Source organism: Labrus mixtus, chromosome 11 (assembly GCF_963584025.1).
Source record: "Labrus mixtus chromosome 11, fLabMix1.1, whole genome shotgun sequence".
NCBI lineage: Eukaryota > Metazoa > Chordata > Actinopteri > Labriformes > Labridae > Labrus > Labrus mixtus.
The window spans coordinates 11,451,683-11,478,258 of NC_083622.1; the positions used below are offsets into that span (position 1 = coordinate 11,451,683).

The 26,576-nt window shown below is 42.3% G+C and overlaps 1 protein-coding gene across 3 annotated transcripts in view; it reads left to right on the top strand.

Moving 5' to 3' along the window:
* Positions 1 to 218: 218 nt before the first annotated feature.
* Positions 219 to 26,576, top strand: part of gramd1a (GRAM domain containing 1A) — a 35,922-nt gene continuing 9,564 nt past the window's right edge. Inside the window, exons 1-13 of one of the 3 annotated variants that reach the window (XM_061050031.1) lie at positions 219 to 627; positions 11,713 to 11,962; positions 13,124 to 13,144; positions 13,362 to 13,446; positions 14,137 to 14,240; positions 14,440 to 14,535; positions 14,875 to 14,955; positions 15,959 to 16,077; positions 16,792 to 17,101; positions 18,626 to 18,779; positions 20,345 to 20,491; positions 23,344 to 23,465; positions 24,895 to 25,037. In XM_061050031.1, the coding sequence (XP_060906014.1) occupies positions 512 to 627; positions 11,713 to 11,962; positions 13,124 to 13,144; positions 13,362 to 13,446; positions 14,137 to 14,240; positions 14,440 to 14,535; positions 14,875 to 14,955; positions 15,959 to 16,077; positions 16,792 to 17,101; positions 18,626 to 18,779; positions 20,345 to 20,491; positions 23,344 to 23,465; positions 24,895 to 25,037 (1,748 nt within the window). In that variant the 5' untranslated portion in view covers positions 219 to 511. Of the gene's footprint in view, positions 628 to 1,907; positions 2,803 to 7,471; positions 7,554 to 11,712; positions 11,963 to 13,123; positions 13,145 to 13,361; positions 13,447 to 14,136; positions 14,241 to 14,439; positions 14,536 to 14,874; positions 14,956 to 15,958; positions 16,078 to 16,791; positions 17,102 to 18,625; positions 18,780 to 20,344; positions 20,492 to 23,343; positions 23,466 to 24,894; positions 25,038 to 26,576 lie in introns of those variants that run through there. The other 2 variants (XM_061050030.1, XM_061050032.1) reach the window with 2 other exon arrangements.

Here is a 26,576-nt window from a genome sequence, read left to right on the forward strand (position 1 = left end):
TTTGTCAGAGGGGGGTTCGCGTTTATGTTGCTATCTGCTGCGTTTATTTGCTTCTATGATGCACTTTTTATATCAAGTAACGCGAATTGTGTTAACAAAGTGTTCGTAGATGTATGCTTTACAACAACAAAATACACACGAGGGTAAGCATTTATTTTGGATAAGACGTTTCGTGACCCCCCTCGTACGTAAGTTAAGCGCCCGACTGACTGACTTTTCGACAATAAACCGTGTTGTCTGTTACTCTGAAGACAAGTTAGTGCGCCACTAAGGCTCAGATAATTTGGTGATAAAGCTGTACATTTAGTTTCAACTCTGTGTTTTATACTGGTGTGATCTCAAAGTGGAAATGGGAGACGTCGGCGTAGGACTTTCTGTACTGGAAATTAAAGGCTGCTAGTCGTTTTTTTTTTTTTTGTTGTGAGCTGTCGGCCTCCACAGGTCGGGGGTTAGCTAGCCTAAAGCTAACTGATAGCTGCAGCCGGCAGATGCTTCTTTCGCACTGCTAGTAATGTTGATGTGTTCCTGTGAAAAAGTGGATTTTAACATCACCCCCCGCACCGTCGCTCGGCTGGTTTTCGAGGCCGAGCAGGATAGCAGAAACGGAGGAAATTCATCAAATGGGAGGTAGGGGGTTTACAACTTCAGTCCATCCGAGTGCCAAGCTGCAAAGAGTCGTCAGATTTCAGTCTGTTTACCTTCCTGCCCTATAGGGTGTTACACTGCACACTAAATCAACATGTTCAGTGTGGTTGGCGATGTTGGGTTTGGGTATGGTACAGAGGATCATCTGTTCATGGACACTTGCAGAAACTTGCTTGTTTGTGTCGATGTTATTTCCCCACTTCGGTGTGAACTCCTGTTTCGTAAAGTTTTTGAGATGTCCTATGTTTTATGATGGGGGGGGGGGGGGGGGGTGGGAAACAGATCAGGCGTGTGTGGACCAAAGAGTGAAGGCTGCACGGGGATTATGGTGGATTACTGTGGACAAACAAGTCTGTGCCAAGATTGTTCTTGTTCAAACAGATCACAGCAAATACTGTCAGACGTGCTCGGGCCCTTGCCTTGGAAGTGCCTGCTTTGAAGGCAAACAATGGAGTGACACACATACAAGCCTTCCCTGTTGGAGGACACATCTGCAGTGTGTTTTCGTGTAAATATGACCTTGATAGCCTCTAGTTGGAATTAGACCTGGTTATTGGCTGAGTGAACCATTTATTCTCAATGGGTGTTATGTATGCCCATGTGAGATTGGGTGTTGATTCTTTTTGTTTCACTTTTGGGAAGCAACAGTTCTGGTATTTGTTTGGGACCGCTTGACAACACAGAGGGATGAAATGTCTCTGATTCTGTCAACTCATACACACATATTGGTTTGTGTCAATCGGCCCCTGTTTCGCTAAGTTTTGGCTATTTCTGAGTAACTTGAAGGGAGAAAAAAAATTCAATATTGCTATTAAAATGAACTAAAATAACAGAAAGTACCCCACCATCACTAAAATCTACTGATTGGCCTTCTTACAGGAACAGTATTTGATACCAGGTCATCACCATGGTTACATGATACCTCATATTCCCAGCATAGCATACAAAACCAGTCAGAAATAGTCCTAGTAAATAATCTGTGTTGTACTTGGGAATTGAATCAGTCATATCCCTGGAAACACGTTTAGGTGCAGGCCACTTTTTTTTTTCCATGCAAAAGTTTTTGCTCTTCTCACTTCTCAGGAAGCTACTTCCAGGCAAAGATCTGTCTCTGTGTGAGACTTCATCTCTTGAAAAGATGATCCTGATCATGTAAATGCACGCTTGAAGTCTGCCAAAAGGAGGAGAGCGGAGGAGTACTGAAGACAGAGCGTGACACCGGACAGTGTAAGGGGCTGAAGAGGAGGAGGGGGTGATTCACATGATAGAGCACTTCATTCACTTTCAGTCAACATATGCTGAGTGGACAACTGGAAATGGATTGCCCGAGGGACACAAAAGCCTGTGAAATTATCTGGAATGTGACTCCTTGCTGCATCCTTTTAACTATACTGTTAACTTGTAAACTCTTCTGCAATTTCACCACTTCATGAAGAAATTATTTCTCTGGTGTGAAGATATTTCTTGAAGTTCAGAGTATCATTCGTTTTTCTTTATGATCAGTTAAGTGTTAAGCAACACTTGAATGAGTTGGCCAAGACTTGTGCTGAACCTGTTTCTCTAAAAATATCAGACGCGTGACTGGAACATATTGGACAGTCATGGTACAGCCTTAGCTCTGAAAATGCAACACGCCTTTTCTGGTGTCCTCGCCTTCACTGGAGGAGAAAATTAAGAGCCTTAATCTCTGATGATGACTATGTCCTCTCCTGTGGGACCAGAAAGTGTCACCTTGTCACAGCTTGTCTCCATCCCAACGCTGACCGTCCTGCCGCCATCCTCGGATACAGAGTCCTGGTCTCGCTCACCCAGCCCCAGAGTGGCACGCTCCAGCCGCCATGGTCGATTCCACCGCAGTAGGACCCGAACCAAAAAAAGGAACGAGGAAGAGCAAGGCTGCTCCCCTAAACGACAATGGGGTAAAAAAATTGTAATAGAGGAGACTACAGAGACGGGCACAATAAGACATCGGAGCCTCTCGCCCTCCCCCTCTGCGGCGGGTCAAACAGAGGGGGAAGAGCAAGGTCAGGACAGCCCTTCCCTGGACCTCCTCCTGCCACCATCTCGCTCCTGGTCTCGTAGTCCCTCTCCAAGCCGGCGCTCCCGCTGGTCTCTCAGGAGCCTGCTGAGCAGAGACTCTGACTGGGACAGCTGCAGGTTAGTTTGCTGGATTCATCCCAAATAACCAGCCAGAGATGAAAAAAAAAAAAAAAAAGCAGAAGGAAAGAAATAATGAAAGAAGGTGCAGCTTGTGCTTCCTTCCTTCATTCATTCAACCGACAGATTTCTCATTGCAAACAGCCTCACTTATCTTACACGGTACATTTGCTTAGAAAAGACCGTCCACATCAGCAGCACCATGTGTGCTTGTCTCATGGGTATTTTACGCTTATAGCTCAGTAAAACCTCAGTTTGCGTTCAGGCCTTCTGAGACCAGATATTTGCCTGCAACAATTGACAGGACTATGTAGCCTCTCATTTGCGCATGATGGTCGAAAGTTAAAAGGCCTTACATCTGACAGATTTAAGCTTAGTTGCCTCTTCAGAAACTGGTGCAGGTGGTAAGCTATTTCTGAACAGGCTGGAGATAATTAGCTGATGGCTAAAACTAGTGAGGACAGATTACAAGGTTAAAATCCTGATTAAGTTGATTAATGGTGCTTGGTGACGTCAGGTAAAAAAGCAGGCCTGTATAATGTATGTGATGGAGCAAGATGTCCTTGCTAACGGTGCTTTCAACAACAACAAAAACATTGATATTAGACCTGCACTATATTAATAGTTTAGAAGATTAGCTTGTGGGAAAAATGCTCTCTCGTAAATAAGCGAAGCAGCAAGGTTATGTAAACTGTAAACAAAGTGAGACCGATGTAGTGACAGCAAGGAAAACAGAGCTGGGTCAGTCACAGGGAGCTAGAGGCGGGGTTTGTGCACCATTTATCCTTACCCTAAAGCATGACATCACAATCAGCCAATGAGAGCACACTCTCAGTCTGATGATGTCATGAGGGTCCAATCAGAGGAGGGTCTGAGCAGCACTGCAGTGGGCTACAGAGGGCAAGCTGACGGTGATTCTCCCTGTGCTCCATATGAACAGCTGTGCCCTTGTCTCATTCATTCATACATCATTTTATTAACCCAGATATACCGTTTAATGAAATGACAGGGAAACCTGTGCAGATCTCATTTATCACCTTTTGTAAGTAGAGTTTCAGTGCTGCCTTTTACAATGAAAACGCTCAAAAAACAAGTGGAGGATATATGTTTAAACAATGCTTGAAAAATCCTCACAGATTACGTTTTTCAAAGCAAGGCAACAGCAAACCAGTGACTTTGTTTATGCAAACAATTATTCTGATAAGTCATAAAATAAACAACCATAATACAAAGGCATTCATTATCCTAAATACATTTCTATTCCACCTTGTAGTGTTTGCACAGCTTGACACAGTTGATATACATTCGCTGAATAACTTGGGACAAGTTCATTATGTTGGTTTTAGGGCAATGTATAAACCAATTTTAACATCTCCAGAGTGTCATTAAACATAGGTTGTATCAAATGTTATGGTGGTGGTCTTAGAGGTGTTTTAAAGTCTGCCTATATGCTGCAGCGTAAACTGAACATGCATCAAGGAAATCAAACGTCACTCCGACAGACTGTTGCTCTGCAAATTGATTGTGAATGAGTGTCCAGTGGGCACTTCGCTCAGGAGATGTGTCTCAAAGACAAAAACCAATGTCTATTAAAACCTGGCTGTGATTTTCTGATCCGTCTTGTAATCCGGTGTTTCAGCTTTGGGAGGCTGAAGCCTTTTATTTGGGGACTCTTGATACTATTTGATAAATATACATCTGCACCTGAGGAAGAAAACACAAATCTGCTTGTGGGGCCAAGCTTCAGATTAACAATACTTGATACCAATTGCTAAGCGGAGAGCTAGCACTGGCATTTAGTTTTTTTTTTAACAAGATATAAAGTTGAGTTCTCTTGATATCAGAATAGAGGTCTGATTTTAAGTCAGATTAGTCTCTTTCTGGTACTCACATTCATAACAAAATCTGGCCAACCACGGCAGAAAAGAGGCATTTTGTTTTGTATCATTAATCCTGTAAAGAAAATGTTCATGAGTCATCCTGCCCTTGCTGTTGATTATTCTTCCAGAAAGAAACGCTTTATCAAATATTTAGGGCCCTCCACCATGACACAGGGCCTAAATACTAGCTTGCAGTTTTAGGTTATCTCTGTGTTTGTGTTATTGTTCTCACCAATAGCACCATTTTCTACTAAACTGGTCGATCAATAACCGCTGAAAGTCTCTCTGGACTTCTCTGTCTTCAAACACAAATCATGGCAAACCAAAAATCACTCACTGTTTCCTGGGAACTGTAAATGATCTACTGTGTTAATATTTCTCGTTTCCCATGCAAATCACTGGTCAATAAAGGCATAACTCCATCTGATGGATTCTTCAAGGCTTTTAGATGCTCATTAGTTGGCTGCACTATTTGCCTCTGCCTCGAAAAGAGATGGAAACAGTTTATGAGGCTGCTTTCGCTTACTTTGCACAAGCAGCATTTCCTGCAACCCTGCTGAAAGGTTAACTCCAGCTTACACAGAGACCTTGTTCTGCTCATTTTTCACGTGAACTCGTTTCAGAAATGGTGATGAAAAACAACAACAAATGAATATTAAACTTTAGAATTAAGCAGAATGATGTGTTCTCATTTTAAGATATCGGTAAAGCTTGATGCTGACATTTTTTTTTTATCAGTCAGAGGCTGTCAGTCCACACTAATGAACTAAAGTTGTACAGTACACATATCATGGCTGACTTAAGTTTTTTTCAGAGATCAATTCTAACTTTCAACGAAGGAAGGATGTTGTGCAAAGTCAATTGAGCAGCACTGTGTCTGCTTGCAATTGATTATACCTCTGTCTGTCTCACCATATCAAAGTGCGGCTTTGTGTTTTTCCTGTTTCACATCGTGTGCATTCACTTTGATAGTCTGACATTCTTGAGAGTTTCCAGACCAGGTTTCTCTGTTCCTGGTCACTGACTCAGGACAGTTGTATTTGTACACTGCTTTCATATTCATCAAGTTTGTTTCGCATTAGGTGACGTTTAGACTTTAAAGTATGTGTGTTTGTCTTGTAAACAACACAAAGACATCGATCTGCGCTCTCACAGACTCTCCCTTCACATTTCTCTTGCTCCGAGGTGTTTTGAATGCAGGAAGGAAAAGGCAGAAGAGTAGCACATTAACATCTTATGTACTCACTTCCTGTATACTTTACTCAGTTGTTCTTCTCGGCTGCACTCCGTCTCTTTACTTGCACCTTCCTCAATGCCCAAGCACCCGGCCAATGAAGCTCTGACACTATAACTGGCCATTGGTGAACCTCAGAAAAGCAGATTACACAGAGGGAGACAGAATGGTGGAGATGTGGGCCTGGCTCAGCCCAGCGTGGATTATGATGTGGACTCTAATCCAGAGGGATGGACAGAGAGATTGAGGGTTAAGGGATTGCGTGGGCTCTGGACTTGGGCCAGGTGGTTTGCTGGGTCTCCCTTTTTTTCAACGCATTGGGTGCTGCTGTACTTAAACATTTAGTTTGTGGTCATTCATATTGAAAAAACAATGTGAAAAAAATATATATATATAAAAGAAGAAACGTGTACTTTACAGAAAGAGAAGGGATATAACAAATAAGATAAAACCACGAGTATAAAAGAATTGTTTTTAAAGCAAATAAGCGGTGAATTTATGCAGGAAAAACATTAGACAAGTGTTAACATTCATGGGAAGAAGCAGGGGAAATGTTGACTAGTGTTTATCCACAGATATGTGTGGCTGTAAAATTCTTCTGCTCATTATTAGCTTGATTAATAATGTGATCTGTAAAACGAGCAGTCGATAATCCAAAGCGTTTCATTTGCTGTCACCGATAGGACTAAGAAAACAAACAAAAATCCACACATTACATAAAGCAAGTATTAACATACTGATGATTTACCTATGCTATCCCTGATTTGAAGTAGTTCCTGTTGTGTTGCATAGTGTGGTTGGAAATGGCACAAATCCCATCAATGACTTGGGGGGGGACAGCTAGAACAGCTTTATTGTCATTGCCAATTGAGTCTCCAACTTGTCACCGATGCAACAATAACAAGGAGTATAGCGGCAATAAGATTCAGTGCTGAACCTGCTTTTGAGGAACGATTTGAAGAGCTGACAGAAGACTTTAAAGAGTCAGTATTTTACATGTAGGGAAAAAAGCATTTATCACAAATATAACGGTGTTGGTAAATGTTCTTTCGACCTACATTCTGTAAGGTACTGATTCCTGTGGATTCAGATAAAAACCCCTCAGTTAAGTCCCCTCCTTAACGGCCTTATCATTATCTCCCAGTTCAGCACCACCTTACTGTAAAAAAAAATTAAAAAAAATAAAAATAGCAAGGCCTCACTCAACACATGGAGCCTCCTCCCCCTCCTCCCCTCCTCCCCTCCTCCCCCTCCCTCCTCCCTCCTCCCTCCTCCCTGGTTGCAAAGGGGATTACGGATGGACGCAGAGACTGCAGCCCGTTCACGGGTCCTGCAAGCGGCATAGGGAGCAGCGGTCCGTCCGGTACCTGGCTGTGAGGTGCAGGGGGCGTCGACCACGATGGGAAACTAACATCCGACCGCGGGACGGTGGACGATGGGCGCATTTCTACCCCGAGGCTGAGCGGAGGAAAACGGCGGAGCATACACCCCCTGTTTGTAGCGTCTGGCTTGCTATTTTAGCTTCACACTCCACACTTGCATGCACGGGGACAACGGTGCCACATTGAGGCTACGGCGAGGGCGTTTGTAATTTTCTGGACATCAGCTGGATTGCAAACGCCTCATGACATGTTCGAGTAAGTGACATAATGAAAGTCTTATCTCCGGTGTGATGAGTAGCGCGATGATTTGCTGGGATCTGCCTTTGGTCCTGATGCACCGTGCGCGGAGTTTTTTTGGTGTGGTCAAATGAGTCACAGCCTGTGAATCCCGCTGATAACGCGGGTTGGGACGTGGGACAGTTTATGTAAAAGGTGCAGGTGTGCAAAGCCCCAGTCTGATATCAGCCGTGATGGCTAGCTGTTTGTTTATGTTCATCCTGTCTGTGTTCAGTCGGTCGCAGTGTCTGTCTGAACCTCTGAACTGAAAGCCCCCCCCCCCCTCTCTCTCTCTCTCTCTCTCCACACCTTTCTACATCCTGTTTCACTGACCACAGCTGCCCCCATCCTTGTAAAATCGAGTGTATCATAGCTTAAAATAGATAGTCTAATTCCCCCTGACATCTCACGTTTGACTTTGCCTCTGTCCTTGTGTGTTTGCTGGTGCTGTGAAGGAGCTTGCTGGTTGAATTGTTTTGGTTAGCCGATGTGCTAGCTGTCTGTTAGCCGATAGGTTTGTTAGAGAGAGAGAGAGAGAGGACACACTCAGGGTTAGAATTAAAACAACAACACAGAGATAACCAGAGGTGGGTCGTATTCAAGAGCTTATCAGTGAGGCCGGTTAGCTTTTTACATCTGTGCTTCTTTTCATTTCATTTTATTTTATTTAACCTTTTATTTAACCAGGAAAGCAAACTCATTGAGATAAAAAAAAAAAAAAAATCTCTTTTTTTTCAAGAGTGTCCTGGCCAAGACAGGCAGCAGCACAATTAACAGAGTTTCACACAAACAAAGAGCAGCCAAACATTCAAAATACAAAAAATACATCACCAGGCATTAAAAGACACAAATAACAAATCTGAACAGCAAATGTTTGTCAGAATCATCCACAAACACATCAGGTAGAACATCAGCTTCTGGCGGATTAAGCCCCGGTTTGTAAACAACATACTGACACAGATTCACATCACTCATGATCCTTGCCGTGCAACGAGCCTGTTTACAACACCGGCTGCCCACATGCACTTTTACTTAAAGATAGCCTGGTGCTACTTGTTTTATTATTGACCCTTGTTACAGAAAACTTAAATGTTGCAGGGTTTGTTTTCCTAAAAAAACCCATTTGTAGACCCCCCCCCCCCCCCCCGTTTTTCACAGAGCATTTTCCCGGATAGCCGAGATGATTATGTCACTTTCTGTCTCCACCTGCTGTCCCAGACGACGGCAACAAGTTAAATGGTCCAAGAGGTTTCTTTGTGCTCTCTTTCCTCTTTATTTATGGTACATGGCCTCCCACTCTCTGTCGCTCATCTTAAGGTTTCTGCCTGTTAATTTTGTTTTTCCTTGTTGCTTTGTGTGGTGGTCTCTCGGTAAGAATAAGGTATTGTGTGCACTGGGATCACTGCTGTCTTTATTCGGGGGGCTTTGTACGTATAATTGACTTAACTTGGCTTAACAAAGGTCAACATTCAAATCTGACCAACACTGTGAGAAGAATAAAAACATACAAAACAGACCAAAGACAACTTGCATACACATCTAGCCTAGCAGTTATGTTGCTCGTCCAATGTACAGAGGTTATAGTCCTTATCGCTGCGACATAGTTTGAATCCGACCTCGGTTCCTTTACTGCATGTCATCTCTCACTCTCTGCTCCAAACATTTCCTGTCTCTCTTCAGCTGTCATATCAAAATAAGGCAAAATCACCCCAAAATAACTTACAGATATGTGAGTTGAGAATGTGTAATTAAGACAGCTATTTAATTAAATAATTAACACAACTGAAAAGCACACAGTCCGTCAATTTTACAAGAGAAATTGACCATAGGGATGTACGATTATTTTGACAGGCTTTGGGATTTGAGTTGGGATGGTTATTTTTACATTACAACATTTGCTTGCCTAAAAAAAAAAAAAAGTCCTACACCTGGCCAAGTGACATTGGATTGGGTCTATATATATATATATATATATATTTAAAAAAGTCATTTTATGTAAATGTAATATGTTTGCCAAAACGTCTCTGCTGCACACAATAGTCCTTTATTATAACACTGTTTTTTCACACATTTTACCTTGTGGCCCTCGGGCCGATGCAAACTCCACTTTAGATGGATAAATAAAACTCAGAGCTATTTTGAAAGACAAATGAACTAGATTTAAACCTTAGGGAAAACTGTAGGGGTGAATTCACCCACATAAGGAGGGGAGGTGGTAACAGAAGTCATCATCATGTAGGGACTGATAGTATGAAGGCTGCTGTTGATAGAAAATGTTTGTATGTAAGGCGTAGTATACCCTGCAGCTGAAATCTGCCTTTGCTGATGAAATGATCAGCTGCCGCTCAAAGGGAGCGGCTGCAACTTGCTGTTGATTGAGCGAGCAGTTTCATCAAGTTAAGTTAAAGCAGCACTTTGGCAGAGACGTCTGACTCATTGTGTCTGCGCAGGATAATTAAATGGACAAAGATTTAGAGCTGTGTTTGTTGAAAGACAGAGGAGGGGGACTTTATAATAGAGGTGGGGAAAAAAATGTTTGAAAAATCAAGATTCTTATCCTCTGAGATTTTAGATCGATTCATAGTGAGACACCCAAAGATTCCCAGCCCTACTTTATATGTTTTGGGTGGTGAATACTGCATGTTTTTATGTAAAGAAACATGAGGCGTGTAATCATGGAAAATGTGTTGTGGTGTGAATGTCCAGACATGCTCATGGATCAGTGAGATGTACATTAGATGTAAATGATTTGACAACAGAATGACGATGATGAGGACAGGACAGGCTACAGGAACATGTTGGAAATATTTTAAATTATGTGTTTTAAATTACATGGACTGTAGTTAGTGGCTATCGTTATTAAATGTCTTGAAACTTATTTTTCATTAAGTTGTTAGTGATTACAAATATCTGCCAACTGGCTGATTGTTTGAGCCGTGAATAAGTTGTTATTCAAGGTCATGAAAACTGCAGCATTATTAATCTACTGTGTCTGTGGAATGATGCTTTGAAGTCTTTAAATAGGCTATATATGTCGATGCCTTTATTTCAATGTGCAAAAAGAAAATCTAGTTTAAGGTGTTAACTTTCAGCACTTTGGTTCTTCTCTGCAAAGGAAGCGTTTTGTTCCGAAGGAAAGTGTTTTACTGATATACTTTATGATTGGACTCCTTTTTATAAGTGGGATGTGCGATTCTGAAGAAAGTTTGCGGCTAAAAAAAATAACCCTTTATAAACGCTGTACAGACAAATACCACTATGTAAGGTCAGAGCGGACATTTCCACTGTAAGTAATCAAACTAACATTAGCTAAGTCGTTTCTCACAACGTACCTGCTACTCAGGCTTATATCACAACAACTAGGGCTGGATATTTCCCACAACCCCACGGTACGATACATACGGTGATATACATTGATTTTGGGTAATGACCATGTCCTACACAGAATCCACTACAACAGCTGCAGCAGAGGCGTAAGTCAGAGGCATCAATTTAGGTCCTTAGAGATCCTAATACATGGAAATATTTGAACCCCAGAGCTATGGCTAAGGTGTTATTGTGAACTGCACCATGGGTCAATTGTCTTTCAAACCTGTCATCAGAGCTTTGCAGCCGTATTGATTCATGTATTTGCAAGGAGCACATGATGCTATATTGACGTATTGATTTTTTGAGCAAAGCCCCGACAACAGCAGCATATCTTTGAGAACCTTAAAGTGAGCTGGCTGTCCTTAGCTAACTTCTGCGGGTCTCCGTCTGGGTCAGGGCTTTGTACAGACATAGTGTGGACAGAGCTATCAGACCATGAAGAGATATGAGGTGAATTTAACAGAAAGTGTAACGGATTAGAGTCGCACATCTCACATTTAAGACCCATTACTGAACAGCTTTAAATACCCTCACTGTCTGGCTGCTGCACAAGTTAAAATAAGTTCAGCTGATAACACTGGCCTCACGCGGCCTTTCTCTTCTGCAGGCTGGGTGAAATGGCATGCTACTATCAAATAGGAAATGCCTACAGCCTTTCTTCATAGCATGACATTAAAGGCATTTACAGATCAAAAATTCAAAAGGGCTCCCTCTGTTTCCCCCCCTGAGCTAAATCTTTCTCTGTCTCCTCCTTTCTTTTTGTCTCCAGCACGGCCAGTAACTCTCCACGCAGCACCCCCGGCAGCTCTCCCTCCCTGCGGCGGAGGGTCCTTGGAGGCGGCAGGGCGAGTGAGGGCGAGGGAGGAGGAGAGAAGAGCGCTGGTGGCGGAGTGGGAGGAGGAGGAGGAGGAGGAGGAGGGGGAGGAGGCTCAGATAGCCCCCTGCCCTCCATACCATCTGCCTCCTCCCTCACATCTGCCTACCCACTTGCTTCTCGCCACTTCAGCCGCAATGCCAAGGTAAGAGAGATAATCCACTAATCTAAGAGATATGTTGTAGATGGTAAAATGACTTCAGCTGAGAGGTAGACGGGTAGGTTCATGTCATGTTTACCCAGACCTGGAGAGGAAACGCTAAGGCATCAACTCATAACTAGTGTTTCTGTTTGAGATACAGTATAACTGCCTGTATGCTTCGTGTTTGCTTTGAGGTGATTCCTATGAGCAGTGACACGACTAAATCAAACATGTTAAAATACCAAGACTGTTTACTCTACAGTCTTCTGGTTTGTCCTAATAAAAGGCATGCATAATTTCCCTGAAGACTTTCTAATCAGAATCAGCTTTGTTTGACAAAGGACGTGTTCACATAAAGGAGTACTTGCTCAGATTTTTCATGGCTCTTAATTTACGGTACTTAGAAAAAATAAAGCTGGACCAATAAAGGTCACAAAAGAAGGGAGTTTCTCACGCTGAAAAGGATCTGAGAAGTGAAAACTAAACAAACGCAAATAGAGAAAAGCAGCCAAGAAAAGTACCAAAGATAGAATATGCAGAACTATAATCCAGATGCACTTAACACTGCATTTTAGATTCAAACAAATCTCACACATCAAAAAAAAAGTTATGGTAGGAAAAAAAATGGATTACATCCCTTTACTTCTCATCCATACTAGATATCTTGATAGATGTATTCTGCGTTTATGTTGCCTTTTAACTGCACCATTATAGCAGATACAATGCTGACTGTTTCTGTTAACAGGCTGTAGAAAGTAAGCGTGTCGGCTCACTCAGACGGTGTCCCCGTTTCTGTGTGCCTGAGGGCGCAGTTTAAGCTTTCACATCGTATAATTTCAGGCTCTTTGTTGTGAAACTAACAGCTTGTTATCCTGTTGACTTTTCATCACTGCTGATCCGTGCCACCTGCCTTGTTAAAATGGAGAAGTGCTGATAGTTGTGATACAACTGAAACTGCAAAACCTCAATGTTACATAAATCAGGCTCAGGCTAGGAGACTGTGAACAAACATGCACTTTTTAAAATAAAAGAGTTGCTTGTTTTCAAAACCATATAGACTGAAATGTTTTCCATAACTGTGAAAAGCACTCAGTACAGTAACTTGTTATTGTCACAGGACATTTGAGCTGTTCACTAATATAAAGGCTTTTCTTTTCTTTACAGAAAATGCAGAGCTGGTACAATGTAAGTACACCAACAGCCTCATATTGGACGGTTTAACTCCAGGATCCTTTCCTGATGTTTGTTTACTTTGGGCTGAAGGACTTGTTGACGTTTTTAAATGCTAAGCATCCTTTAGATAAACACTTTGTTGGGTGTCCCAGTCCAGCCCGAGGCTACCAACTGTTGTGAAGAAAATTGACAACACTCTCCTTTTTTTCTGTCCGCTCCTCGCCCTCAGGTTCTCAGTCCTACATACAAACAACGGAACGAGGACTTTCGCAAACTCTTTAAGAAACTTCCTGATTCAGAGCGACTTATAGTGGGTGAGTTATGTTTCAAAATCATACTGGTATGAGGATTTCTCTGCATTACATACTTAATGGAAACTCACCTCTTGCATGTTTTATGAATACTGCTTGCTGTAACATGACTGGCAAAAAGCAAGATTCATGGGTTAGGGAGGAATATGGACCCTAAAGTCAGGGTCAGACCAACAAATGACCAGTTAATGCAAAAATCGCCTAGTTGCACTTAGGAGAACAAATCTAGGGTGAGGCCATTAGTTACTTTCATATATGCACTCTTGAATATTTCTAGAGAATATCTGGAGGAATGCCCAGGAAATCCTGCTGATCTGGTTGCTCACACATGTACATCACAGCGGGAGACAAATGGGAGGGCGGGGTAGGGGGTAAAAAGAAGGTTTAGGAAGTCTGGATGTCCACAAAAAAGAAATCTACAAATGTTGGCACCCAGCTACAGAACCAGCGATGCCTTTTGCCAGGGATTCAAGTGTCAGTTTTACAGATCTGCCAGCAACACCTTTGGACATGGACGAGCATACTTTGACTCCACAGCCTAGCACACAGCATATCTTGCTATGTATAAAAGGACAAGATTATTGACTGATGGCTTGCTGCTTGTTTAATTGTCCCTGGAGCACAAAGAGAAGGAAGTGCCTCTACTTGAGAAGGGTCGATTAATGTCTCTTCTTTCCCCGTTTCTTTTCTCAGACTACTCTTGTGCTCTGCAGAAGGACATACTGCTTCAGGGCCGTCTCTATCTCTCAGAGAACTGGCTTTGTTTCTACAGTAACATCTTCCGCTGGGAAACCACTGTAAGTCATGCACACACTGTGTAAACACGAGCACGTGCCTGTTGTCACCGGGTTCATGCCCCACCTGATAAGGAGTCCATTTAATATACCTGTTTGCAGATCAATATAGATACGCTCAGGCCCTTGGTGAGATAAGAGTGTCGCACAGAGATGAATACACTGCAGCATACACTTAACTAACACTCCCTTTTCTATTCAGATCACTATCCTGCTGAAAGACGTGACCTCTATGACCAAGGAGAAGACCGCCAAGCTCATACCAAACGCCATCCAGATCAGCACTGACAATGAGAAGGTCAGACTCGAGCAGGAATAATTTTAGACACTCGTGAACACTTTTCCCAGAACCTAAGACTTGGAATTTCAATGTGTTGTTGCAGCAGCATGTTCCTGTACTCCACTGACACATTCTCTGCCCTTTACGGTTAAAACGCTGATTCAAGAGCGTGCAAACTGTTTGCTTTTGATACTGTTTACTTCAAATTGTCAATTTTTGCAAGTGAAGCAGCATGAAATGAGCTGACTCAACTTTATCTCCACTGAGTGTGACAAAGCAAACATCCCAACAGAGGGAAACCATCCATCAAATCACATTTCTCTCTCCTTCCTTCCTTCCTGATATTCTCCCTCTCAGCACTTCTTCACGTCTTTCGGAGCGAGGGATCGCAGCTTCATGATGATATTCCGGCTGTGGCAGAACGCGCTGTTGGATAAGGTACGGCCTGCTCGCTCGCCCACCCTTCTGGCAGCTCGTGCTTGTGTGACACAACTAGTGGTTACCGTCTTAGAATAGAAAACGGTGTCAGGAAGCGGAAGACGGCCACAAACACAGGCCTCGGAGAACAATTTAAATCCCTGTTATTTTGCAGAGTTTGAATATAGACATTTATCTGGAAAGCTCGGATGCGGAGGCACAATGGCTTTCAATTTAAACACAGAAACAGAGCGAGATGAATCATAGGGCGAGGATCAGCGGAGCCAGCAGGGGAGAGCAGCACTGTGTGTGTATATGACTGACTGTGTGTGTATGTTGAGCTCCCGCTGTGTTTACATGCAGCGCTCTGTTGCGCTTCAGGAACGCTGTAACACACTGTGAAGGTACACCAGTATTATGCTGCTGCGGCATTAATATGAATGTGTCGCTTCGTTTTCCACCGTCATTACGCCTTTTCAGAGTCTGACACTATAATGACAGTTTTTGGTTTTTACACCAATGCTACGTGTAATTAGATGTATGAACGAGTGGAGAAGAACTTACTGGAAAGCAGAAAAGAGTATGAAGCAGCTTCATTACATGAACAAAGGTTGCACTGGTCACGTGATGATAAATGTCATCATCCATGCCTGTGCACTTGGTCTCACCCCTTCTTCATGCAGAAATTCTTCTATGAAGTTTGCAGGGTATAAAACATATACAGTTGAGATGAAAATTTTTTTGCATTCATACATGAAACTCACCCCAAAGATTTGGGGACATTTTCAGGAATTTTTGTGCATGTGAAAAAAAGACCATGCGATACGCTCAGAACGTCATAAAAACATTAGAATCAGAAGAGTTACTTTGAGACGTATTTGCTGAAATGATCGATTGATAAGTGCAATGTTCACTGAAATCAAGCAGCCGACACTCACTCAAAACAGACACACTGTTATGTATTGCTGCTGTGTGATCGAATATGGCAGTATCTGAATGTATGAGTTTTGTGTTTATTTTGCAGTCCCTGTCCCCCAAAGAGCTCTGGCACATCGTGCACCAGTGTTACGGCACTGAGCTGGGCCTCACCAGTGAAGACGACGACTACGTCTCTCCCACCGCCGAACACATGAACGGCCTACTGTGAGTCTGAAAACGTGCTTATTCGTGGCGTTACATTTTACAGTCTTAGGTTGTCAATGTTTACATGAAGGAATGTTGACTCACTTAACAGGCTTTAAGAGAGTGTGTGAGAGGGAAGTTTGCTCCAGGGAAAATTTCAATTTCCCTTCTGTTTTTTTTATTTATATTCAAAAAGGAACTTTAGTCAGCAAAGTTTGTGTCAGTAACCGCCTGACAATGCTCTTTATGTTGATTAATATGATTATTTTTCAAGTATTATTGACTTTAGTTCTCTGCATCAGTAAAGGTCTTGTTAACTTCTTTACTTGAGCAGTATTTTTTTAACTACTTGCTTAATGAGAGAATGAAGTAAAAACAATCCAAGTCAGGTTCTCAGGTTATGTATTTAAGTCGGTTAGTCTGGTGATATCACCAGACCAAGTGACATACACACAGCTTGAGGGGTTAGTTTGCTCTTTCATTACAAAACATGTGGATCATTGCTAAGACGGGTTGTTTAGACATGTGCTTTTTTGCAGACCAAACCGAACTAGGGGTGCTTAACGTCTCATTGCGTCTTAATCAGTTAAAGATTTTCTACGGCTGTCCCAATGTTCTCCAACAAACCCTTCCTCTGTGTGTGTCTCTCGCAGTATGACTTTCTTTGTATGTATCGTCGCCTCGCTCACACTGCGTCTCTCTCTCTCTCTCTCTCTCTCTCTCTCTCTTCCACAGGCCAGGAGACGAGTCTGTGTCGGTCACTGATCTTCTAGACCTGAGCTCGGTGTCGGTTCCTTCCACGGGCAGCTCTCCCCTTCCCCTGGTGCCCTGTGCTCCGACCATCTCTCCTTCATCTTCGAACCTAGGGGGCTCCTCTCCCCCTTCATCCACTTCCTGTCTGCCCATAGAGGTGCCTTCCTCATCGGGGCGCAGGCTCAGCTCCGAACCGCTTGAACCCAGTCCGCCCAGCTCCCAAAGCTCTCTGCCATCGACCACTCCAACGAACGCCTCTGCCTCCGCTCCGGTGTCTGCTGCTGCCTCATTTGTGAGTTTTCTTTTTGACATCCACATGTACTCTGACATTCAACACTGAAATAGAAAGTCTGAGTATTACTGTATATCTTTTCCTTTTCGCATTAGAGATCAGTTTTGTTATTACTTCATTTGCAGGACAGTTGAGCTATAATAATGAAATATTTGCCACCTTGAAAGAGTTAAATCTTTTACTATTTGAGCAGGATTCCCTGCGCAGGTTTGTGCTGTTGGTATCAAATCTATCTAACAGACAGAGAAGTGTAGTCTACTCAAGGATTCATCTGCTCCTGCTCCTGCAATTGTTATCCATCTGTCTGATATCTTTGGACAGCTAACTAGTTAGCATTCGCTTCATGGCAGATTCCACATACTGCTCTGTGGAGCTTCAACAGGCTTCCCCTCTCTTAATAAGAGTTGACACCATGTCAACGAACTGAAACAAAGCTGAGATCAATGAGCAGAGATTCGTTTATATTCTGTGACTAATTATTTTACTACAATACAACTAAACCAGTGAGCCACCTCAAGAGCAACCAATGAACATCAGACGAGTAAACAGATCGTGTATTCAGTATTTTACCACCAATAGAGTTTTTATAAGTACTATATAGTGTTGGATGGTGTTTAACATCTGAACTGAATCTTGTGTGTGTGTGTTCTGTCAGCTATTTGTGTGTCATACACTCGCTGTCATGTTTTGATACAGTGGACCTCTGTGAATCATGGCAGCAAACGTAACCCTTCATCTGTGTTGTGTTTTAACCTAAAATCTGCTTTATGTGCGCAATGTTTTAATCTGATTCTCATTATGTCGACATGTTATGAGCAAAGGTTGAATATGAATCTTCATACAGAGCATCACAGTTCCACTGATCTGGGTAACTCTTTGTGTAATAGTAAGAAAATAAACGTGCCCGTCGACATGTCGTTCCTCTTGTATTTGATAAACAAATCATTTGAAAACCAGCTAATAAATCCACTAATAAAGGCGGTAGAAGTGATAACTGAAATGTAAACACGACTGATGTGACCTTAGTAGAAGATTTCTGACTTAGTAAAGCATTGACACAAATCTGACCCCGTCTGTAGACTCCAGATAAAATCCAGAAAAACGGAATAAAATTAGATTAAATGTGTCATCGAATTAAAAATAAACACTAGAAGAGAATTTAGGGATGTATTTATGTAAGGATTTCAAACACTGTGCAGTCGTTCTGCTTAAGTCCATGTCCAATCAGTTTCTGCTCAAAAACAGCTGCTGTGGTCGTTCCCCCCGCAGTCTTGATCTCGATAGAGTCGGATCAAGCACCAGCTAAGCTAAAGTAAATAAAAGGAGTGCTGTGTTTGACTGCATGTCAGTTTCAGATTAATTGCACGGCTGCAGTGGTATGTCTGCTCAGGCCATGTCAACATGAGGTCAGCTCAGCTGAAGCCTCTTTTTCCTATCCAGTCATATGACAATGGGCTGATTTTCCTACAACCCTCTGGCTAAGGATCCTCTCGTGTGCTTTTTTTTTCCTCCCCACTGTATCAGAATCTGGAAGAGGGTGGGGACAGCCTGTCTGAGTCGGCAAATCACATGCTGCCCCCTCCAACCACCAGTCTGGGAAACCTCTCGTCATTGGACATCACCAACGATGAGGAACTGCCCACAGACCCCAGCAACTCCTCTGACACGCAAGAAGAGAGTGAGTCTTGTTCTTTTATGATTACGCTTTTGAATGTGTTTATAGATATACAAAGATATACTGTATCTCATAATCATCCACTAAGCGCATGTGCATCTGTACATCATGTGTGTACATGATGTACAGAAAGGGCCTAAACATCAAATATCATTATGATCATCTCTACAAATCATTTCCGGGGAGGGACCCCAAATAGATCTGAAAACCTTTAGTGTAATCTTTAATTTGGGATATTAGCTGTTCAAAAGCAGCCATCCTAGCCAACTCAATTTCACCCAGGAACTCACTTTTTCTTTATTGTGAAGCACTTTGTGAGGTCTGTTCTTGTGCTATATAAATAAACTTACTTACTTACTTTTGAGAGCAGGTTAGCTTCCACTGGTAAGATACCTGATATACTGGACACTAATTTCAATATATTGTTAATACATTTCACAAATTTTGACAAGACGTCTTCTACCATCTTCATGAGCATATGCCGGAGAGTGAGAGTGAACCGACCATCACAGCAGAGATGAGAATCTAACACTTTATGGAAAAGAAAGTCAATTGGAATTAAACCTCTTCAATAGAAGCTTTTTAATACAATATTACATGTTTATGTTGTACTTTGTGAATGGATCAAACTAGATATCAGGGCGGCTGTGGCTCAGTTGGTGGAGTCGGTCATCTCTCAACCAGAAGGTCGAGGGTTTGATCACCAGCTCCTGCAGATACATGTCGATGTGTCCTTGGGCAAGACACTTAACCCAAAGTTACATATTAATGTGAATGAATGGGATTAGTTACTACCGATGGTCACTTCACACAGCAGCCTCAGTGTGAGAATGTGTAGGTGTGACCTGCAGTGTAAAAGCGCTTTGAGCAGTCAGGAGACTAGAAAAGCGCTTTACAAGCTCAAGTCCCTTTACCATTTAATCAGACCACTTTAATGCTTTTGAACTTGCAGCCAAGGTTTATTCTGGGCACTGAGGTTTTCAAAAATGGACGACTCAGTTTCAGGATTCAGTTTGAGATTCATTATGAGCCAATTTAAAGAAGTAGACAATAAAGTATTTCCTATTGTATTCTATTATCAAGGGGCTAATAGTAGATGCAGTGAGTGCTTATGTTCTTTCCTTCTGATATCTGCGGACTATAAATGATCCACCTTTCATTGGTACAGTCAGATTATTAACTAATGATAATCCACAGTTAACAGGAGAAGGATATGAAGGAAAGGAAAGGAAAGGATATTTTTACTGTTTAGTAGTCCGTCACTCATTTGGATATCAGCTATTCAGCAGTGATCTGTTTCCCTACCTGAAGAAAATTGGCAATAAAATGAGTTTCCTGGCCGCAGTGATTCAAGTGAAGCTCTTAAACAGACACATATGCAAATGTTATACTGAGTACACAAGCTAGAAAAGATCTACTTTACATTTTTCTGTGTCTTGAAAACTGCTGAGATTTTCATAACTTCAACCATGGTGAGCTCTACCTATCAATACTGTGTCGATATAAAAAAAAAAGGCCAGAAATTCAAATAGAATGAAACTTTTTTTCTTTCTGCTTTTGCCCTTCAGGTGAAGTGGAGTCTTTCTGCTCTGACCTGAGCGGGCGGGTGCACATCAACACCGTAGTCCGCATGAGCGTAGACAAGCTGCACGACCTGCTCTTCTCTGCCGACACACACTTCATCCAGCACCTCTTCTCCCAGAGACACTTTACTGGTAGGTACAATCAACAAATATGGTGGCCTACAGTGGGGACTGCTTGTATATTGTGCAGAAAAACAGATACGCTGCAGGGTGGACACCTCAACCTTTATTACATCATAATGAAATTTAAAATGTACAGTATGTCATTTCTGCCATTAGCAGTCTTTCAATAAAAAAAAAAAATAGAAGATGTTGTCTGTATCCCCAGGAAATATGTGTTGGATCATCAGAGTTGTTGTCTTTCTCGTTAAACGATGCCTTACGGAAATAAATTTTTTTGGGATGTTCAGAAATGTCTGAAGCATTTTATGTACATGCTTATCTGATGAAGTAGCCACAGCTAATATTAGCTGACCTGAAAACACACACACACACACACACACACACACACACACACACACACACACACACACACACACACACACACACACACACACACACACACACAGACTGCCTTCATCGCTCAGGACATGTCATATGGTGTCTGCTCTGTTTCCCAACTTGCACAACTAAATGAAGTGCAATATTCCTTTTAGAAAAAGTACACATTTCACTTGTTTGGATCATTTAGACAAAGATGATTATTACACATCACAGTAAAGTCTGTATCAAGTCTCATCAATGTAAAACATTTTAGAGGTAGAATGTGCAACATTTTACACATAAATACAGCAGAGATCAAGTGTATCCTGTGTAAATGTGTCTCTGAGTCACGACTGTCTACAATGAGTGAGAAGCTCGAGTCCTGCTGGCTGTGTTGTTGTCAGAGCCGTGTTTACATCATGTTTACATGGACGGGACGGCAGACTCCTCCCCATGCAAAAGTTGTTTTAGTCAAGGACTAGAGAGAAGAAGAATTACATAGTACCTGCTGCTTATTTGACTTATGCTTATTAACGTTTTAAGATCATGTCTTTCAGTGCCAGTTTACATATAATGTGACGCTACAAGCTAACCAAAGTGCGCTAACATTAGCCCGCTAACACAACAATGCAGGCCACAGGCGATTGCAGCTCGAGCGAAGGTCGATTTTTGTCCGCTGCTGGCGCTGAACTCTTTCGTGCAAACGCGAGTAGAAGGGAGGTTCGAGATGTGCCGCTGGAGGAGAGCGGCGTCTTCAATATGGCGGAGGTGTGGCCTAACAGCAGTTTGTTTTGGTTTCATGCTGGTGTTCAAGGCGGCATCTACAGGAACAAAAAGTGGCACATTCTTCCTTTAAACTGTGAAAATAATGATAACTTTAATTATATAGCCCCATTAAAAACAGATGTTTACAATGCTTTGACAGACCGAGCAAAGGAGTGAACTCAGGATAATAACAGAAGCATCAATAGTCAGGCCAAACAGTCTACAGAAATATAATGCAAATATATATATGCAAATAAAAAGATTTAAAAAAAAAAGCTTTTCAGCAACCACAACAGAACGTGTGTGAACTTGTTGCATGAAATTTTGCACTAGAGAGCGAGTTTTTCCTGTTGAGACGCTGACAGTTACGGCACGGTGTTGTTGCTCTGCTGCTTTTCGGTCCCCTGCAGCTGCTGTCAGTGGAAGAAATAATACTCTTCATTCCTTACGTCTGTCACTGGAACAGGATGTTCTCTGTTGATGCTGTGATGCATTTTATTTTATTTTTTTTCTGTCATTAAGTTTAGTTAAAGGTTCACGTTTGTGCGTGTGTCCTCTTTGTGTTGCTGCCAAAATGAAGCTGATCCACGGGAATAAAACAACAACTGCGAACGAGCCTTGCAAGATATGAAAATCTTCAAGTTTTACACAGTACCTGTGTTTGCAACATGTTTCTGCTGAATCCAAACTAAAATCCATAAAGGCATCCCCCCCACCCCCCACCATCACCACCACTCCCAAATTGGCACCACCATAGTCTGAGAGTAGCTGATATCTAACTTGAGCTTCATCTGAATGCATCAAAATAGTGTGAAACACGGCCATTGTGCCATGTGTACCATGTTTGAATGCTGAGTCAGGTTTTGCTGGTTTTACATGAAATACATTTTTCTTCATGATTGGGATCATTTAAATTTGAGGGATGTGTGTATTGCAAAAGCTCATATCGTGATAATGATGAAACTACAGCCCTACTGCAAACATCTCTACTTGTGAAATTTTGAACTGTTAAAAAAAAAAAATGCAATGAGTGAGTTCCTTTTTAAAAAACAGTTCTCAGTCCAGCCATAAATGCTTACGTATGTATTGTCTTGACACACCACCAGCAAACCCTCAAACACGTGCTGTAACCTACTGTATTGTCCCACTAATGAGGCTGTCACAGGAGTTGTTCACGCTGTGTTAACCACCCTCCATCTTTGTTACCGTTTTTACTCTGTGTACCTCTTTTCATGCCCGGCTTTGTCACTGTAAAACCGTGCGTTCAACAGACTGAAAGTTAAGTACATCTTTGCATACATTCAGCGTGTGTAATTTGGAGCATTTTTCTGTGGTAGTTGAAATGAGGACAGAGGGGAAGCCGAGGAGTTGATTTGGCCAGTAGCTAGCTACCCTAGTTGGAAGCCCAGCCCGCCTGGGAACATTGTGTCACTCTAATTGGGGCATTTCGTCCTTTCTTTTTTCATGAAGGAGCATGGATTGACCCTCTCCTTTTACTCTCTCTCTCTCTCTCTCTCTCTCTCTCTCTCTCTCTCTCTCTCTCTCTCTCTCTCTCTCTTTCTTTCTCCCCCCTCCCTTCACCCCCTCTGCATCATGTGGTCTCTCTCTTTCATTTACAAATTCTCAACCTCCCCTGTCCTTCGCTCTCTCTACTTTTCCTTCAATCTCTCCAAACTTTTGATTTCTTCTTCTCTCTTAAATCGCTCATGTCCTCCGTCTCTTTGCCTCTCCGTCAGAACTTTCTGTGGGTGAATGGCAGCAGGACAGCAGCATTGGGACTTCCAGCCGCGTGCTAAGCTACACCATCGCCCTCAACAACCCCCTTGGCCCCAAGACCGCCCCCGTTGTGGAGACACAGGTCAGTCCTGGGCAAACAGCATCCTTTTCTAGCTCTCTTATTATTTACCTTTGACCTCAATCTTTGCTGAAGTAGAATAACAAAAAAAACCTTGAAAAAACTTTTTTTAAGCTCTTTGTGGAGTGGTTCTCTGTAGTTGTATGTAGCTTTGTCTTTTAGATCTTTAACTCTTACCGTGTAACGGTTTCAGTTTTAGGCTCAGTTATGGTTTTAGATCAGAACAGGTGTCAGTGCTGGTCATGTCATGAAAATTCATTTGAGCAAAAAACAAAAGAGCCTGTGGTGACTTGTCATGCTTGTCTCCAGTGTACACCTGGTAATATGACAGCTCTTTAATGTTAAGAGACCTTTTAAAAATCATTTTGTTTACACTAAATCAACATAAAAACATTGAAAACTGAGTGAGGACAGGGATATATTTGAAAAGAAATGGTGGGCGCTGGTGGCGCAGTGGTTAGTGCGCGCACCCCATGTATGGAGGCTATAGTCCTCCAAGCGGGCGGCCCAGGTTCGAATCCAGCCTGTGGCTCCTTTCCCGCATGTCATTCCCCACTCTCTCTCTCTCCCTGACTTCCGACTCTATCCACTTCACTATCGCTCCAATAAAGGCACAAAAAAGCCCAAAAATAAATATTAAAAAAAAAAAAATGGTGGGTGGCTGTGGCTCAGTTGGTAGAGTCGGTCGTTCACACGTTCGATGTGTCCTTGGGCAAGACACTTAACCTCCGGTTGCTCCCGCTGATTCGTCAGTTGTGTATGAATGGGATAAGATACATCTGATGGACACTTCACACAGCAGCCTCTACCATCAGGGTGTCAGTGTGTTGGTGTGACCTGCCGTGTAAAAGCGCTTTGAGTAGTCAAATACTTTGACTGGAACTTTGTGGAAACAAGTCACAAATCAAAAGCATTTATATTTACCTTTAATGGCATTTAACAATTATGACTGTGCAAGTTCATAGATATTTAAACATTTACATGTTTTTCAATGGAAAAGCGATTTTTGTGAAGGTGGGGAAAAAGAGAGACAAAAAAGAGAGACACGTCGAGTATATTTAAAAAGCACCATTCATACATAGAGCTACTTAAATGTTCTTTATGATAACCACAGAGTGACATTCAGAGAATTAAGATCACTGATAGCCAATCATGATGTGAGTGTCAGATTGTGAGAATCAGGAAGTTGAAAAAAGGTTTGGGGACGGGGGCTTTCACAAAGAAGAAACATGCTTGTACTTATCATCACAGTCGAAGAAGCCTTAACTAGCGGAGGTGTCAGGTACTGGTTTTGTTTTCTACATCAAATAATACAGCTTCTTCCTGATTTGTTTCCTTTATTATTATTTTGATTTTGTTGTGCACTTTGGGGTTGTCCTTGTGCATGAAGAGTTCGATATAAATCCATTTGCTTTGTCTTTTCTGCTTCTAGACACTCCATAAGAGCAGCGCTCGGGGAGAGTGCTTTGTGGTGGACTCGGAGGTCATCACCTCAGGTATACCGTACCAGGATTACTTCTACACTGTCCACAGATACTGCCTCACCTCCATCAACAAGCACAAGAGCCGGCTCAGGTAGAGTTGTTGTTTTCTTATTGGGTTAATCCATGTAAGAGGGATTATCTGTTAATGTTAACCTCGCACAATGACTGTGAAATCACGATTCAAACAGAAAAGCCACAAGGGAAAATCATCCTCAGTCTTACTCTCATGTCGTAAGTGTTTCCTCCCCCCCCCGTAAACGCTTTTTGTCTTCCTGATACTGAAGCGTTGTATTTACTGTACACATGCTTTGTTTATGTATGCTGAACTAAAGGGCTATGAAGGGGCGTGTCCAGAGGGGTGGCATGTCGTCGTCGTCGTCGTCGTCGTCGTCCCCCCCCCCCCCCCCCCTTGAAATCTTATTGGCCACCCCAGGTGCCACCCAAAAATCCTTAACTCGTATTGGCTATTTGCTGAGAGGTGGGACTTCCCCCATTCAGCTTGTGTTGCTACAGGCAGCGCATAGTTTTCAGTGTGCAGATGTTTGTTTGCAATTTTTCAAATACTTTAAATTGTGACTTTGGATACAAATATTGTTTTGAGTCCTTGAGAAGATGTTTATGTTTTATGGTTTAGTTATAAAGTGACAACAAAGCAGTTGATCGATTTATATTTTTAGCTCTACATAGGAGGAATATGAAGGGTTAAAATGAGTGAAACATTTGTGTCCTCAGAGGCACTCAATCTGAACTCAAAGAATTGTAAGGTGAACAAACACTGACTTTAGTTTTAAGGCCGAGCAGCTGCTGAGCACAGGTTTCATGTTTTCCACTCTCTGAAGCACAAAACACCATAAAACAGAAGTCGACCGGAGGGAGCGCTGCCGTGTTTCATCACCTCTTTACGGTTTCCTCGTTCACACGCGTGCTGTCGCTTTGCAGCCAAATAGATGATGCAAACTGTAGTTGAGGGTTAAGTCTGTCAGCCTCAGGGACCAGAAACTCTCGATGGTATATATATTTTTTGATCCCAGCTGAGCCTTCTCCTCCTGATTCTGTCACGTGCCCCTTGCTGCTTTACTCAAAAAAAAAAAGAAGCCTTCCACCGCACTAAACAGGTACTGAGGATGTGGCTTTTATTTACTGGTCTCTTTTTCTTACTTCTGCAAACATCACTGCTCAGACATATTTTTATTTGACTTGATGACACATCAGAACATTACCTTTATAATGCACTTTAGAACTGGGCAAACACAAGTCACCGATGTCAGAATCTGAGGATCAAAGAGCAAAGCATCTTTCTTTACTTTTTGTGACTATGTTAAACAATCACAGAGGAAGAGAAGCAAATGCAGACACAGAAGTTTCTCCACTGACTGTGGCCCAAGTAAACTGTTATGTAATGTGGCCGCAAGACCTGTTTCAATGGAGTAAGGCCTTTGTCTTCTTGGTAACTGTGTTTTTAGTCGTCTCATAATAATGAATGTGACACTAAAGAGAATATACTGGTCTCAGTGGGACAAATGTAGAACTGGCACATCAGTTTCCTCTGGCTCTCTTGCTTTTCCTTAATATTTGTTTCACACTTGCACAAAACTCCTGAAAATCTCCTGAACTCCTGAAGCAAACTGCC